The 17379-nt window shown below is 37.9% G+C and overlaps 1 protein-coding gene across 4 annotated transcripts; it reads right to left on the bottom strand.

Annotated features, from left to right (window-relative positions):
* Nucleotides 1-655: 655 nt before the first annotated feature.
* On the bottom strand, nucleotides 656-17097 carry LOC105466607 (survival motor neuron domain containing 1). 4 transcript variants are annotated; one of them, XR_011607650.1, is made up of 8 exons: nucleotides 16916-17097; nucleotides 15646-15765; nucleotides 10846-10988; nucleotides 9759-9920; nucleotides 6793-6946; nucleotides 5643-5851; nucleotides 2135-2206; nucleotides 656-1476 (listed from the first exon to the last, which is right to left on the bottom strand). XR_011607650.1 is itself a non-coding variant. In XM_011715671.3 (6 exons), the coding sequence occupies exons 2-6, from the start codon at nucleotides 15763-15765 to the stop codon at nucleotides 5714-5716; spliced, it is 717 nt and encodes a 238-aa protein (XP_011713973.1). In that variant the 5' UTR covers nucleotides 16916-17097; the 3' UTR covers nucleotides 4614-5713. The 4 variants fall into 4 exon arrangements, 2 of the variants coding, with proteins under 2 accessions (XP_011713973.1, XP_070925260.1); XR_011607649.1 differs by having other exon boundaries at nucleotides 656-2206; XM_011715671.3 differs by lacking the exons at nucleotides 656-1476; nucleotides 2135-2206 and having other exon boundaries at nucleotides 4614-5851.
* Nucleotides 17098-17379: the final 282 nt, after the last annotated feature.

Here is a 17379-nt window from a genome sequence, read left to right as displayed (position 1 = left end):
GCAAGTGTTTTAATTATACTTTAATCCCAGTTCCAACATTTGCTGACCCTGGTTGTTACTTAATTTCTTCATGGAACCTTTTTCCTCCTGAAAAGCTATTATAAGTACTACCTCTATCTTGAAAGGTTGAACTTAACCACCCCATTCCCCGACTGCCATCTAGGAAGATGTAGGAAATTAAAAGGTGTGTGTTTCTCTAGTTTCTCTGTTGAATGCAACCTTCTAACGCATCCTTAATCCTGAATTTTAGTTACTCTGACTAGGTCTTGCAGAAAAAGACTGTTTCTAAATATTAGTTCACTTAAGCAAAATTCCATGGTAGGTAATACTTTAATAAAGAAGTCATTTGTTATTTCCTATAGAATTTCTGTCACGCAGGCTGTAGTGCAGTGGCGCGACCTCGGCTCACTGCAACCTCTACCTCTTGGGTTCAAGCAATGCTCCTGCCTCAGCCTCCTGAGTAGCTGGGACTATGGCATGTGGCACCACACCCAGCTAATTATTGTATTTTTTAGTAGAGAGGGCATTTCACTATGTTGGCCTCCCAAAGTGCTGAGATTACCGGTGTGAGCCAGTGCACCCAGCCTCCTACAGAATTTCTTAAATGAAGGCTTTATATAATGTAGCATCAGTTTTAGTGATTATTTGTTCTAAAAAAAAAAAAAAAAAAAAAAAAAAAAGGACTAACCTCAAGTTGAACATATTGTATACTGATAGTAATGTGCCCTAGGTTAATATTTAGTGTTGACTTTGCCAAGAAAGAGAAACAGCAGCTATCTCCTTTCCTATGTATCAGATCTAATAGGAAACTGGTTTTCTTGTAGAATATGTCAGATTGTTTTAAATAGGCAGCGTAGTTCAAAATAAATGTACTGGCTGATCACTTCCTGTTCTGTTTTACCTTTCTATAGTCATAAATTAGAGAAAATGGCTTCAAATGAAGTTCTTTTAAGATACTGCCAACTAACTTACTGTAGTTTTGGAATTTTTTCCATATCCTCAAGCTCATAGCTCTTTGCCATGGGGAATACTTTAAAAATCTTTATTGGTAGAGTAATAATTGAGATACTTATTTTAGATGCTCACACCAGGGCACAGAATAGCACTGTAAAAATATAACAAAACCTATAAAAGTACCTCTAAAATTTATAAGAAGAGTATAAATTTAAGATCATCAGTCATTTCTAAATTAGTAGCTTCATCACACTTAGAAACCTAGGTCAACTAAACCTGAGGGTGATTTTGGAGGGAAAAACTCCAGGCAAAAGAATAAAAGGGATACTTACTCCTTCCTGCTACTTCTGAGCAATGAACATTTGGACAGTTACCATCTATTAAAGTGATTACTAGCCTAGCTTCAGATCTCAGGCTTCAACTCTAGTTTCCCAGGATATGGAGTCAAGTGTTTCCTCCAAGCCTGAATTCTTTGTTTCTCTGGTCAGAAATTCACTGCATCTTGCTAAAGTAAGTACACGGCTTGAAAGGGGAAAAAACAAAAGCACATCAGTTTTACCAAGAAAGGGAAAACCCTGAGCCAGCAAAACCACCACCACCTTAACTTTCAGCCCCAAGTTGAGAAAGTAGCTCTTCAAACAAAATGCCAACTTTCTCTCCTAGTATCACCATGGCTCTTTCAGCTGTATTCTTAAAAAAAAGACTAAGTGGAGAAACAAATTACGGTTTAAATAATTCCAGTGACTATACTGGTTTTGTTTTAAATAACTGGTAAGGTGTGTGGTGGAACTAAGTTTCCAGTTTTTATTGCCTGGGAACTGAAAGATTAATTAAATATCCAAAACTTCGTATGTTTAGCTAGTTCAGCTGTCAAGTACCACAAACCCTTTATTCTCAGTTCTGCTTTACCCCAGTGAAGGCCACAAAAGAACCACCCTTATATACATAAGTTAAAAGGCAATTAAAACACCTCACAGAAATCTAACACCATTTTGTTTTGTTTTATTTAGTTTGGCTAGGCCAAAACAAATGATTAAAATGTTCCAACTATAAAATTGATTTCTGAACCTCTTAAGATGTTTCTTAAGAACCTAACTATACACATATATAGGCCTTTTAAACGATGATCGGGTAAAGGGTGCCAATTACTTGGGTTTTTCTGTTGAAAATACAATATTACCTGTTATTTTGCCTGCTATGCTCTTCCTCTCCACTGCAGTAAAAATTCAGTTTAACTTGCAACTCAAAAATCCTAGATACAAAGAATGTTTACATTTACTGTTGAACTTGTAAATTGCCATTTATACTAATTGATTGCTTCGTAGTACCATACACTTAATTCAGCAGATATTTATCGAATCAAGATTTTAACAAATATAAAACCTCATTGGTTTTAATAGATTTTATTCCTTTATATTTTCAATTACTACCCAAGTTAAAGCAAAAAGCTATATCAAAGCTTTAAATGTTTTTTTTCTTTGGTTGAATTTACAACCGGTAGTTTTAATCTTATAAAAATTGTAATTATAAAATTATAATCTAGACACACAAGAGTCACAAAACTACAATTTTCCTTTATGTTAACCTGATGGTCTCCTTTGCTATTTTTAAGGCAGACATTCAGCATCAGAATTGCATACTGGAAACATACACACCCTTCAATGTGACAAGCAATTTTTTTAAAAAAAATGTGTTGCTACAATAACTGATGCATCTTGTTTTGGTTTGATGCCTAGTCTTCATGATTAGGCTAAAAGGTAATTTTTCTTAATTTCAAAAGTCAAATCTTTATAGTTAACAAAACAGTCCTCAGACGGGGTTGCACATCAGGATCACCTGTGGTGTTCGTCAGACAGACATACCTTGGCCTGGATAAGTCTAAGGTTGGTCCCAGGTCCACAAATTCCTCTTTAATTTTAAACAAGCATTAGGGGTGACTTTTATTATAACCTTCACCCCCTTCCCATTAAGAAAACATGCCCTAGTATACAAATTAGTTCAAACATTTAACTAGGAATACTAAATATATCTTACAACCTTGGTAATTTGGTAACACTTCAATAATGGTTATAATTGGATGCCTCAAATCATAAACAATGGGTATTGTTATCCATTGTAATGTGGATTGCTGTTGAAGTTACAGAAAAAATACCAGATAATTCACCATTGCCACTCTGCAGAGTAATAGCAGACACTTCTATAGTGCTTATGCCAGACACTCTTAAGCTGTTTACACATTTGAACTCAATCCTTAAAACTGCAACAGATTTTTCCATTCTACAGCTGAGAAAAATGAGTCAGAGGAATACACAGGTAATAAATGGTAATAAACACTCGTCTGGTTCTAGAGTCCTTGCTGTTTTCCAATATGCTCTGTGGCCTCCCTACATGTTAATTAAAATGGCACTTGTTACCTGTGATTACTACTAAAACTAAACATTTTGGTTATTAATTTCCGGGAGGTTAGAACTGTTCTTTCCTTGAAATGGTAACAACAGTCAAATGTCAAGCTTTGGTAAGTTACATGCAACCATTTCTACTTAGGGGCCCATAACTCAGTATTTAACATTTCAGTCTGTCACAGTTTCAAAGCTTCAAGTCTCCTTTCTTAATGGGGAAAACTCCACATTAAATTTTCTAACAAAGCTTTTTAAGGTCAATGTTTATATTTCGTTTTAGAATAGAGAGCTTAACCACCTTCAATTGTAAAATACTGTTGGTATCATGCTTCTCATTGAGCGTCTTCTCAAATTCAGTATCACACTGACAGGTAGTCTCCCCAGGAGTCCTGCCTTAGTTCAGAGACACAATCATCCTGACACTAGGATTTTCCAAAGGGCCACATCTAGATCTTTGACACAATGGTTGCTGATTTCATTCTAAAGGTCTATTTTCAAAATGGATTTTTTTTTTTTTGATAAGGTCACTTTTATTCCTTTTCTCTCTCCTACTGCAAAGTCCTCTGGGAAAACTAAGGCCCCCAGGGTCAAAAGAGGGACAAGACTGTTAACAGTCCTGCCTACACAAACATCAGGTGAATTACTATTCTAACACCACCAAGGTAATCTCAACAACCATTTTCTGGGGTCACAATGACACCAAATTTCTTCCCATTGCTTTTAATTCAAAGGATTCTCTTGCAGTCCATCAAGGCCACTCTTGATTATTGATAAGCTCTTAAGAAGTTACAATAAGAAACTTTATTTTATTTAGAAGTTTACAGGCTTCAAAGAGCCCTTTTTCTACTGCAATTTGTGCCTTTCTGTCCTTTGTGTCCTACCCTGTGGCCACGAATTATATGAAGAAAAAGTGACCCTCCTGGGTTGAGAGGGGTTGGGGGTGGAAGGGAGAGATGAAGAATTCTACCTAACACTGTCCTAAGTTTCAATTTATAAAAAAAATTAAAATTCATGAAATAAAAACTTATTTTCCCTTTCCTCCAAAAATCTACAAACGCCCATTAAAATGAGAACATCCTATAAACACATGCCTAGTTTGCCCTTTAAGATCCAATTTCTTCTAATGGAAGGAATACTTAAGGATTTACTGAAACCTTTCTCTCACACTCAATATTCTCTTCCATGGCAATGCTGTGTGCAAGTTTAATCACTGTTAAGTGCTGACAGCTAAAGAGCTTACCCTTTTGTTAACACACCCTGGAGATTTTAAAAACACTTTATTTAATAAAAGTTAAACATACAAAACTGAAATAATACACATCCTAAAAATTACCTTCTTCCATTAATAGGAAGACCCTTTTCTATGCATGTATTTGGCTTAAACTCAACTCAGGATAACTGTGATGTTCATTTACACCAACAAATGCAGACAACTTGATCTAATTAACAAAAATTACAAACAGCTAAATGAACATAATATACAGGGAAATTATGGTCAGATTAATGCACAAGAAATACAAGAAATTTTTAATGATGAAACATTCAGTACTCTTGTTCATTAATTTAGCCTTGTGTTTTTACAAAAATAGTATCTACACTGTATACAGGGCTATACATCAGCTTTTTGTTCTCCCATATAAACATTATACATCCAAAACATGGTACCACTGCCGTAAATGAAAAAAACAAAAAACAGGAAAAAAGCAAACATACAAAAAACAAAAACACCTTAGAAAAGGGAGCTCATCCTAAGGTTTCTTACATAGAACTAAGAGTACATAAAAATAAAACACATCAATTTTAGAGATGGCCTAATAGGCCTAGGATACAAGTTTTTGAGGAAAAACCTCAAAACAAACTTTGCCATTTACAAATTAACCTATCTTTAGGCTTAACTGAACGACAGCTAAGTTTTAAAGTTGAAAATAAGAAAAATGAAAGGATCTCTTTAGCAGGTTGGTGTTTTTGCCTTGGTGTTCCAATGAATTGCCAGAATATGTGTCAAGTTCAAAGCATCTGAAAATTTCAAGTTACAACTTACAAAAAGTACATACCATAGGTTAAGTAGGCGCCTGATATTAGGAAGATCAATAATTCATCTAAGTGCTGTATGAAACAGCATCTACAAAAATTGCTTTATTCAACAAACTTTGAGGGAACCGTGGTACTGATAATGAGAAAAGTTAAACAAATAGCAGTTATCAAATGCAATTTCTTCACGTTTCATTCTACTGAAGTCAACCAATGACGACAATGGTATCTTGCTTACTCATCTAACAAATAATTTACCTTTAGAAAAATATAAGGATAAAAAGGTAAATGTAAAGCCCTGCAGAGATGATATCCAACAGTTTTTCTGATTATTGAGGCATCAAATGCCTGACATTGTATTTAGAGGTATCTTGATATTGTGTCATAGGTTTATCGGCAATTCCACAAGTTCCTACTCCAACTTTGCCAGTCACACTCTCAGGTGAAGCAAAAATACTCCTCTTTACCTAGGGGAAAGAAAACAGAAACCATTCCTATTAGTATTGGAAAAAATAAAAAATTTCAAATTTTAAGTAATGTTAAAATATATTCTGGTTTCAATGTTTAAAAGAAGAAAAGCATATTGCCTTTGTTCAGTGTTAAAAAATGGGTACAGAATTGGTCCCATGCTGGAAGCCATTTACTCTAACTTCTAAGTTGAGGAAAATATCATTAGACACTAATACTCATAACACTTGCTTTCTGATACCTCAAAATTTTAGTTTTGCAAACTCAAATCCTAACTTCAGCTGTGAGCGAGCCATTTTAGCATGATTAAAGCTCTGGCTATATTGCGGTTTACTGTGGGGCCTGTTATGATATCTAAATTGTGAAGTCCCTTGGCCTTTGTCACAAAATAAACATCTTTATGAAAAGGAAGCACTTCTTTCCAGAAGCCATGTCCATCAATGGAAGGCCTACCTTGATGGGAGTGACGAGTAATACATGGGTGAAAGTCAGGCTATCCTTATTCTCAACTTCCTATATGAATGCTACAGTTTTTTTCTACCCAACACACACTTAGAAAGATAAGTGTATCAAGGGAAACTGAATGTACTTTTAAATAAAGTCTACCCCCTAATGCCCAGCATGAAGGCATGTTAACAAAGCAGGTAGAGTGAAGCACACTGCCTCCAAGTAGCAACCATTTTTTCAAATATTAGTTTATTAAAGGAAAAGAACATAGACCTTTTGTAATTCCTGATATAAATTCTCTCATTTGTAATATTTTTATGCAGAGACGATGGCTAACATTTTTCAATAAGCTAAATTGAGCATCAACAAGGATTCTGAATGCAAAATCTGAGTTAATCATACTTTAAAAAAATCTACATACTTCTCTTTTCATTTTAAAGTTAGTAAGTCACATTTCTCAAATTTACAAAGTGTCATAAAAAGATTTACCAACCTGGCCTTTTTTGTTTTTGGAATAGGCTCTGTTGTTGAATTGTTGCCATTTCACTTTCTGGTCCTCTCTTTCTTGCTCAAGTTCTTTTATTCTCTGAGCTTTTTTCAAAGCTTTCTTCTTTTTATATTCACGCTGCTGGGCAATCATTTCTTTTCTGCATGAAAAAAAAGTTAAATGTCAACTCTTATTATACAAGAATGACTTCCTTGAAGACACCGGCAGTGCCAAAAAAAAAAAAAAAAAATCAAACATATACAATGGTCTATGAATAAAAAGTACTAACTCGGCCGGGTGCGGTGGCTCAAGCCTGTAATCCCAGCACTTTGGGAGGCCAAGACGGGCGGATCACGAGCTCAGGAGATCAAGACCATCCTGGCTAACACGGTGAAACCCCGTCTCTAATAAAAAATACAAAAAAAAAAAAAAACTAGCTGGGCGAGGTGGCGGGTGCCTGTAGTCCCAGCTACTCGGGAGGCTGAGGCAGGAGAATGGCGTGAACCCGGGAGGCGGAGCTTGCAGTGAGCCGAGATCTGGCCATTGCACTCCAGCCTGGGTGACACAGCAAGACTCCGTCTCAAAAAAAAAAAAAAAAAAGTACTAACTCATTAAAATCAGTACCAATCACCCAGAATTACTAAGCAATTTTTTTTTTTTTTTAAATAGCATCCTTGGGAGCTTTCAAACATAAGTATAATCTATTTACCCATATAAAGTAAACATTCCAACTATAATTTATTTTTTTATTTTGCGTTAGAGTCTTGTTCTGTCATCCAGACTGGAGTTGGAGTACAGTGGCACTCTCGGCTCACTGCAACCTTCACCTCCTGGGTTCGAGAGATTCTTGTGCCTCACCCTCCCTAGTAGCTGGGACTATAGGCGTGTGCCACCATGCCCAGCTAACTTTTGTATTTTTAGTAGAGATGGGTTTTTGCCATGTTGGCCAGGATGGTCTTGAACTCCTGGCCTCAAGTGATCCACCTGCCTTGGCCTCCCAAAGTGTTGGGATTACAGGCATGAGCCACTGTGCCCAGCCTCAACTATGACTTTCTATTTTACTTTTGTATAGCTGTTGCCAGTTGTTTTAGGAATAAGTTGAGTTTCAGTATTAATGGGTATCTAAGCCTTCATCTACTTCCAAATAGACACAGTTAACAAGTATGACATTTAGAAAAAAATGTATGAAGAGATTCAGTGCAGATAAAATATTTCACCTACACTGGAAGAATGCAGCAGCACAAAGGGAAATCATAGCTAACAATTCTCATCAAAACAAAACACCTGGGGGTTTCAAAAACATTCTAAATAAGATTCTAAATAGGATCAGAGCCTATAACCCCCAATAATTTCTGCTCAGTTAACACTGACTTCTCACCAAAAGGATGAAAAAAAGATCTTTAGGCTAGGCGCGGTGGCTCAAGCCTGTAATCCCAGCACTTTGGGAGGCCGAGACAGGCGGATCCCGAGGTCAGGAGATCGAGACCATCCTGGCTAACATGGTGAAACCCCGTCTCTACTAAAAATACAAAAAACTAGCCAGGCGCAGTGGTGGGCGCCTGTAGTCCCAGCTACTCGGGAGGCTGAGGCAGGAGAATGGCGTAAACCCGGGAGGCGGAGCTTGCAGTGAGCTGAGATCCGGCCACTGCACTCCAGCCTGGGTGACAAAGCAAGACTCCGTCTCAAAAAAAAAAGATCTTTAAGAGGGGCATTATCTAGACTCCCTGGTACCATATTACTACCATGAAGCTATGGCTTTTTACACAGATGACAAAGACGTAAAAAAAATATATATATATAAACACACACACACACTCAATTGTTCTAGAACTGGATTTTATTGGGATGCTTACGTTAATATATAATTTTTGCATATTCCAATAAAAATATGTAGCAACTAAAGTTTTGAAAACTCTTGACAAATCAAAAGACTAAGTTGTGGCAAATACGCAGAAGTTCACCAAAATACTGTTAATTCTGCCTCTTAATTTTCAAAACTGCATAGTTCCCCATTGCCATTGCTACTCCCTGGGTTCAGGCCATCATCTTATACCTGGATCACAGCAGTAGTTGCCTCTCCCTACTGACAGTGATCATTCTAAAGCTCAAATGTGATTACATCATATCCCCTCTACTTAAAATATTATCAGTGGCTTAAAGCTCTTTATGTTCTGGAATTTACCACTCTAATCTCTTCTCAGACCACCCACTTTCCAAGTCCCAAGTTTCTACCACAGGGATTTGTTACTTTTACATGCTCACCCCCTCTTTAAAACTTACTAAGCTCTTACTACTACATGTAAAGAACTGTTACAAGCTTTACTAACACTTATCATTTGAATCCTCACACCCAATAATGTACGGCCCCTATCTGACAGATGAGGAAACAGAGTTAAACAGCTTATCCAAGGTCATAGTGCTCATTAATAACAAAAAATTCAATCCTAGATCAAAGTCATATCACCTTGTAGCTTTGTACTTGGTTATCTCTTATTCTTTTCAAATCTCAGTTTAGATGTCGTTTTCTCAAAGAAATCTGCCCTAATAAAAGTGTAGGCTGAGTACCTCTTGTTCCCTTACAGTATCTGTTATAGCCCCTTTGTAATGTTTACACTCTATTATTAAAGCACTTCATTAATGATGAGTTTTCTTTTCTAAATATAAACTCAGTTGGGACAAGGCCCGAGGTGGTCTCCTGTGGTGTAGCCCCAGCACCTGGCTTATAAAATATGCTGGGAAGATGTTCATTGTACATAGTATCTTCTTAATATTTACTGAATGCCTAAATGGGAATCAAAATTATCTTCACTTAGGCACATTTATACAGACAATGTTGACCCTTTGTTGCTAATCTTCAAAACAACAGTAAAACAGTATTATAACTTTCTTATGCATAGATTCTCTCTGCAGACTACTTCAAGTATCCAAGTGGGGAAGATTACATCTAAAATGGAAAAGTCAAAGTCACTTACTTTGACATGGGTTTGTTGCCACTGTCCTCCTTTGCTTTCCTTCCTTCTTCTACAGGCTTGAGGTTCAACAGTGGAGTCACTTCAGCATTGCCATAACCAGCAAAGGTGATTGCAGCGGTGCCATTTTCTTCATCTATCTCTTCAATCTCCGCTTCATAACACCTGTAAAGATATCATGGCTGTAAGCAGGTGAGTAAAGGTTTAGTACTCAGCCTACAAGACTTATACTGTAGTGATACAATTATTACATGTGTCTATAATGAAACTTCTATAATCAAATGGTTGTTTTAGCAAAGAGAATACAAAAGAGTGGTTGAAGTTAGTTGTATTTTATCAAAAAAAAAAAAAAAGACATCCTAATCAAAATATTGCTGGGAAAGTCTCTTGCATGTATCTACCCAATGTGCTTTAATGTCTTTGAGAAAAGAGGTTTCTTTTCTTTTTTGCGACAGAGTCTCACTGTCACCCAGACTGGAGTGCAGTAGTGCAATCTTGGCTCACTTCAACCTCCGCCTCCCAGGTTCAAACAATTCTCATGCCTCAGCCTCCCAAGTAGCTGGGATTACAGGCACACACCACCATACCTGGCTGATTTTTGTATTTTTAGTAGAGATGGGGTTTCACCATGTTGGTCAGGCAGCTCTCTAACTCCTGATCTCAAGCGATCCACCCACCTCAGCCTCCCAAAGTGCTGGGATTACAGGCATGAGCCACCACACCCAGCGAAAAGGTATTTCTTATAGGAATGATTTCAGTGTATGCTCTTCACAGAATTCTCAGAAAAACCAGCCGTTCACTTAATTTTCAATTTGAGGAGAAAAGAATTTAGATTATTTTAGAAAACACCCATTCACTGTCCCGTTTTTCCTTCCTCTAGAATCCAAGTCATTCTTATCCCCGAAACTTAATCTAAAGCTAAAACTAAACTGTATTAATGGCAACCACCCAAGAATCAAATTGGCTCTATGAATCATACTGCCTAATAGAAGTAAAGATTAAAATAGGGTAGTTAAAACTGAATAAAAACTTCTTACCATTGTATTTTATTATTTCATGTTACAGTTAGGGTTTTTTTTTCTACACTTACTGTCCATCTTCACTCCAGATTGCCATACACTTGTCTCCTACTTTCCATGAATGAGTAGGTTGAGTAGAAGCAAAACTGTCTGAACTTGCAAGCGTCTCAGAAGGTTGAGTTGACAGAAGGTCTTTGGTTAGTTCTATAACTTCCTAAAAAAGAAAAACAAAAACCACAACATTATTTTCGTAATTCTCACTGTCAACTTTGTTTTTGATGACAGCTTTCATACTGTACACTAAGTACTCTCTATATATTTCATTTGCAGTTCATAACACTATTAAGCAAGTACTGTGATTATCCCCATGTAGAAACTGAGATACAGTATTTTCTACGAGTTAAGTGGTAGAGCTGTGATTTAAGCCCATATAGTTGCCTTTCAACTTAACCACAAATACTAATGAAAATGTAAGACTTGAGCTTATACCATTTCTAAGTGCCTATTTTAGCTGAATAGATCTCTCTAAAGATGAGAAAGTCAAGTATGAAGAACTGAATTAGATATTCTTATTGTAACGTATTTTATGCAACTGTACTGTTTTATAGGGCATTACTCAGCAGTATTAACTGCCAAACAATTCCAAAACAGTTTAAGCAGCTTTATTAGTAACAAAAATGTTCCTACTTATACATATCTCAACTAAAATACTATAGGCATATGTAAAAGAAACCAGTGGTCTTCCTATTCAATTACTGTAAAACTCACCCCATCTGGGTAAGCAAATTACCAGATTAGATTTTAAATGTTCCATACCTTAATGTTAAGCACATCAGCACAGCTTCATTTAAAAGGGGGGAAAAAAGGTAACACACATAGGCAATGCCTTTCTGTGTGGCAAATATTTTTTTCTAATTCAGGCTTACATTTATTGGCTTCATTCAAAGATGTCTGGTGTAGGGATGGCTAAAAAATTGAGAATAGTACAAACTGACAGATTCTGCTACCTATCTACTACATTTTTACTCTAATGAAGATCCACACTATGCATCTTATCTGATCTAAGAACTGGCGTAGCTGTTCACCCACTGTTGCATTTAAAACATCATACTATGTGTTTGGGGAGAAAAATGAACAAAATTAAACTATGTACTGAGTTTCTTCTAGTTCCCACTGAGGTTTCATAATAGTAAATCTGATTCAGTAGCCAAGAAAGTTAAATATTACCTCTCTTCTAAAGATTCTAAATCTTCCTGGCTATTTCTGAAAAACCTAATATTTGAGTATTAAATCTCTTCAAGAAAGGTTAGTTTTATAAATAAATAAATAGAACACTTTGGGTTGAGTTAAAAATTTAGTAGGAATAATATCTCTAAGTTTTATTAGTTGCCAACTAGCCATTAATTAAATCTTTTTAATTAGATAGTCCTTTACAAATAAAGCAAAGAAACTTCCAAATAACTAGATCAAGTAGTACACAAAAGAAGAGTAAATTATCTGGTCTTACTTTTAACCACTTTTAGGGGTAGGAATGTAATCCAGTAAGCCTGACTCAAGAGCCCACACAAATCTCTATCATTAAATATTTCCAGATCCACCTAGGGATCATTTAACTTAAGCACAGACATGAATTCTGCACTTGCAGGTTTCAGATTTAGAACTCTATTTCTTTTAGGACAGAACTATTTTCCAAATCCACTTTGTTAGAGAAATATATTTCATCAAAGAAAAGGGTCCTGAAAAGCTGTGCATATTAGTGAATTCAGAGGCCTGTGCTGAAATGACCTTTTTTTAGAAAAAATCCAGAGCATTTACTCCTCATGTCCTCTAACTTTGCCATGGTTTTACATAACCCTCCCAACAAACTATGAAGAACCTTCTAAATTTCTATTCTTCACATGTGCGTATGGACCAAAGTATTAGAAAAACTATTTTATGTATGAGGGGGTTCTTGAAGGTACATACCATTAATTACTTTTCCTCCCTCAAGTCTGAGTTCTGAAACTGCTCCTTCATCGACAGATGGGCAGCAGTTACAGTAATCGGCAATTCCAGGAAGCATCAGGTGTTGTGATCTACATATCAGCAGGTCAAAGGGGGTGCACTCAAGCACTCTGCTTACTGAAGGAAGGCGTTTCGGGGATGCAGAGAGCCACTGTAATATATGAGACAAGTGACTTGACCCCTGCCTCCTTTAGAACCAGCTTATTCAGCAAAACAGCCTAATAAATTGACTATCTGTGATTATCATAGACTGCCCGGGGAGCTAGTCAGCTAGCTAGCCTGGATTTTATTACACCCACTTTTTTAAGTGAAAAAAGAGAGGCAGGACTTTAGTAGATTATTTTGCTGCCTGCTGAATAACTTTAGTCTCTATGAAAGACAGTACATGAAAGAGATAAACATAGAAACCTTACTGGAAAAATGAAGTCATTGAAAAGATGCAGAAAAAGTATTTTGTCATAAATCAAAGGGCAAACAAATTAATAACCAGGATAAGGATCTAATTCTATAGAGGAACACAAGAAATTAGAAACCATATGGTCAAAAAATATTAATATGAGGAAGCCACAAAATCAGTCTGAACAGACTTCTCACCAAATGTAACAGGCTGAATTAAATACCCATAGCATGAGATACATCCCAGAAGGCAGAGAAGGAAAAAAGAGGTGAATGAGCGGGGGAACCCCCATAGCTAAATAGAAGCTGTAAGTATAGTCTCAATGGAGACAACAATTACTGGGTGGAAGCATATAGCCAAATACTTTTCAGAGTATTACCTCATCTTAAAAGATGGTTTCCATTTTTGAGTAGTTTTCAATTCAAAACAGACCTTATCTAGTGACCAAAATGAAATTTCTAATGATAGAATAAAATGGGAAGAAACTTTGATCAAGACTGGTCAGGAAAAATATTGTTATTACTATCTGAAGTATGAGAACTTACACTTCTAAATTCTTGCCATCCAATATGGTAGTCACACGTGGCTAATTAAGTTATATTAAAAACTCAGCTCCTAAGTAAACCTAGCTGTATTTCAAGTACCCAACCAAATGTGGCTAGTGGCTATGGTACTGAAAAGCAGATATAGAACATTTCCATCATCACAGAAAGTTCTACTGGACAGTGCTGTTTTAAATGGTTATAGAAAAGAGGATACTTTACAGAAAAATGATTTCCAGGTCATTATTAACTGAACCCCCGCAGGCAAGCCTTTTAGGAGCTTACTACAATGTTTATCACAATGGTTTCCCCCTACAGTACTTTCCACTACGATGATCATGACATGGTAAGGCAGTTCTGCCCAGACTCTAATGATGAATTAATCTAGAAATATTAAAAAGACCTGATGATAATGCTATTTCTAACTCCACTCCCAACTTCCCCAACCCAACCAGTTCAACAAATACCCCTCCTCCCACTGCCCAGGAAGCAATATACAAAACACTGGCACCCAATGTTTTATTTTCCTAAAAAAGGACTGCTTAAGTTGGTAAAGGTAGTCGAGGCATCTCTCTTTGGAACAAACAGAAAGTGCTTTACAGAGTGTAAGAAAAGAGGTTGGTGTACCTCTGCTGCCTCATCTTCAATGTATACTCACAACATGTGAGCAAATCAAATGGACAGGTGGCAAACCATTGGGTTATTTTTCACTTAAGGGCCTGGGAGTGGGAGAAAATGCTCCCAAAACATCTTTTTCTTATTGACTGGCACCCTGAAACCCACAGGCCTGGCTTCCACGTATCAAAGAGGGGTCTTGTTCATATTGAAATTATCCCAGATGGTTTGTGTGTGTTTAAAAATAACATACTACTGCAATTTTATTCTAAATCTAGAATTTGAAAGTATTCAACTCATTTTAATTATGCCCAGATAAGCAGTTCCAGAATCCCAAATCTGGACCCTATTTCAGTTAAGTTTGTCTGCAGTTGTGATATTCCCAAAATAGTAATAGTTTTAATGGACACTGGAATAATAAAGGGAGGGAAATAATTTTTAGACAGGATACAGATTCAAGTTTAGTACTCAATTGGTAAAGCAATCTCTAATCAAAACACCCTTGAAACTTTTTAAAAATCAGGTTCAGAATTTAAAGGAAGCTCTTAAAAGTCATATATATTTGTAAATTATATATGGCATTTTTCTGAATCAGTCCAGTGTCCTGAGAAACAAAAGGTATTTACTATGAAGGCTCTGTCTTGAAATCCCAGTGCAGGTTTTTAAAAAAAGGTTTTCATATCTACTGGACTTGACAAAGATCTCCTTTTCACCACATAGTTCAATTTCCCCAAGTGTCACCAACTTTACTGTAAAACCTAGCCTTAAGTCCTAACATCTGTGTAACAATTATACAGAGCACATGTCTCTCTCTAGGCATCTTTGCAGTGTGTTTTCAATACAAGATACAACCCGTAAATTTTGGGGCGGGGGGGAAGTCACGCATTTTCAAAGAATCTTGTGGTATTAAAAGGAATCTTAAGGTTCTATTTTTCTCCTTCAATCTTTGTTACTTTTTGAACTAAATTTCATTTTCCAGGTCTTAAAAAATAAAAGTATTTTTCATTGTGAAGTTACATGTACCTCTCGTCTTGAAAATCTGACAGACTTAGAAATTTCTACCAACTTTTGTTTTTAAAAATCATGTAAGTACACAAGATTTATATAACAAAGAACAATATGTCATTCCCTCTGATGTACAGAAACCTGAGAACTGGGGAAACAACCCTACTTCTACAAACCACAGTACCTACACAATTTACCTATATACGCAGGGTGGGGTGTAACCCCTCAAAAGGCGCTTTGAGTACTTAGGGATTCAAGCAATAATTTGAAAAACAGAGAAAAAACTACAATTGCCTACCCATACTTACTTGTAAATCTTTCTTCAATTTTAGCAAATCTTCATTTTCTCCATTTCCAGATAATGCAGCTTCAACTTGCTGGAGCTGAGCTTTGTAGCTTGCCAGCTGCTTTGCTAAATCCTCTGACATCTGGGGAAAATAAAAAGGGTTAGACCACGAAAACTGAACCAAAAATCAAGGCATAAAAAACTAACTTCCCTGTCTGCCTGAATTACCAGTTTTTGCCTCCAACTCCTTCTAACACTGCAGCTTAATTCACCACCATTACCTTTACTCTCAGACTTCACCTAAACCACAAACTTAAAGGCAACAGCTTCCGAAGATTATAAACTTGAGATACAGTCCATACTTTAAAAAAGCACACAGATACAAAGAAATTTCTAATTTTCTTTTAACTCCTATCCACAGGGTAGGTGCTGAGTTCGGCTCAATAATCGTTATCTTTTTAAAAAGCACTACTCTGCTGGAAAAGTCGAAACTTTCAAAAACAATCCAAATACTTATTTTTAAGCACTAAAGTACGCTTCCAAAGTCAAACAAGTACGTTTTTAACTTAACTACACAAACAACTAACTTTACGTGAACTATTCAATAAAGAGTGTATTTAAAAGTGCTTCTCCAGAACAAAAATCTTTCGCCCAGTCGCTTAACTATTTATCGCTGCATTAACTTCAGCAAAAAGAACAGCACAGGTACTCTCCCATTTAGACGTTCTAAGGAATGAGCCTTTCGCCAAATCCAGCTCACTCAGTTTCCTGAAAATAAGACACTAATTAACCCTTTTTGATGGTTTATAAGCAAATGTACGACGTTTCCGAGTACTCTTCTCTCTCGTAAAATTCCCGTCCAACCAAAGGCGGGGAGCCGGAAAAGGCCCCCAAGAGTTACAGCGACCCAGGCTGCTCTCCTCCCCGCCACGCAGCGCCTCAAAGCCCGCCACAACTCGATCATTCGGACCTGGAAATCCAAACGCCAGCTCAGGACCACCGCCGGAGCCCCGCTGTGCTCCAACAGGCAAGCTCCACAAGGAGCCGCGCGGCGCCCAGCCCCACCCGACCCGGTCCCCTGCGGGCCGTGTTTGCCGCCGCAGCACGGAGGCCAGCGCCGGCCGGGCCGCCGAGGCTCAGCTCTGGCTGGGAGACGGCCATGGCTCCGGGCTCCAGGGCCAGAGCCTGGGCGTCTCCGGCGAGGCGGGTTCCTCGGCCTTGGGCCTCCGCTTCACCTCGGGAGGCACCCGGGCCCGGCCAGGCCTCACTCTCTCCCTCAAGGGGGTTGTTACCTTGTGTGGGGCTGGGGGCGGGGCAGCGGGAAGGGGTCGGGGCAAATAAGCCCAGTGGTAGTGGTGGCGGCAGCAGCAGCAGCAGTAGAAGGAAAATCTCCGCGACGACGAGACGACTCGGTCTGAAAAGGAAGAACTGGGTCGGCGGCGAGGGGGGAGGGGAGAAAAGCCGGGCACTGGAAGGAGGAAAAGACAGAGACGGTGAAGTCTCGCGAGAAATACAAACTCTCGCGCGAGTTCGCTCGACTCACGTGACTCTACGCGCCCTCTAGCCTGTCCCTGGCTGTTAGGGACGCAGAGTAGGCGGGGCCTAGGACGGATATGGCGTAGCTGGGCTGCGCCAGGCGCGGAATGTAGGTTATCTTCCTGGAGTTCCGGCTTGGAATTTATTGGAAATGCAAATTCTCAAGCCCCACCCCAGACCTCCTGAATCCAGAAACTCTCTTTTAACAAGCCCACCGATG

Source organism: Macaca nemestrina, chromosome 9 (assembly GCF_043159975.1).
Source record: "Macaca nemestrina isolate mMacNem1 chromosome 9, mMacNem.hap1, whole genome shotgun sequence".
NCBI classification, from domain to species: domain Eukaryota; kingdom Metazoa; phylum Chordata; class Mammalia; order Primates; family Cercopithecidae; genus Macaca; species Macaca nemestrina.
The sequence above is the reverse complement of the archived record's forward strand: the minus strand, read 5'-3'. Positions and strand labels throughout refer to the sequence as shown.

Coding starts and splice junctions, on each gene's coding strand:
- LOC105466607 (XM_011715671.3), bottom strand. CDS start 15,765: ATGTCAGAGGATTTAGCAAAGCAGCTGGCAAGCTACAAAGCTCAGCTC. Junction 10,989..15,645: donor AATTGAAGAAAGATTTACAA/GTAAGTATGGGT, acceptor TTTCTTTTTTAG/GAAGTTATAGAACTAACCAA. Junction 6,947..9,758: donor GGCAACAAACCCATGTCAAA/GTAAGTGACTTT, acceptor TTTTTCATGCAG/AAAAGAAATGATTGCCCAGC.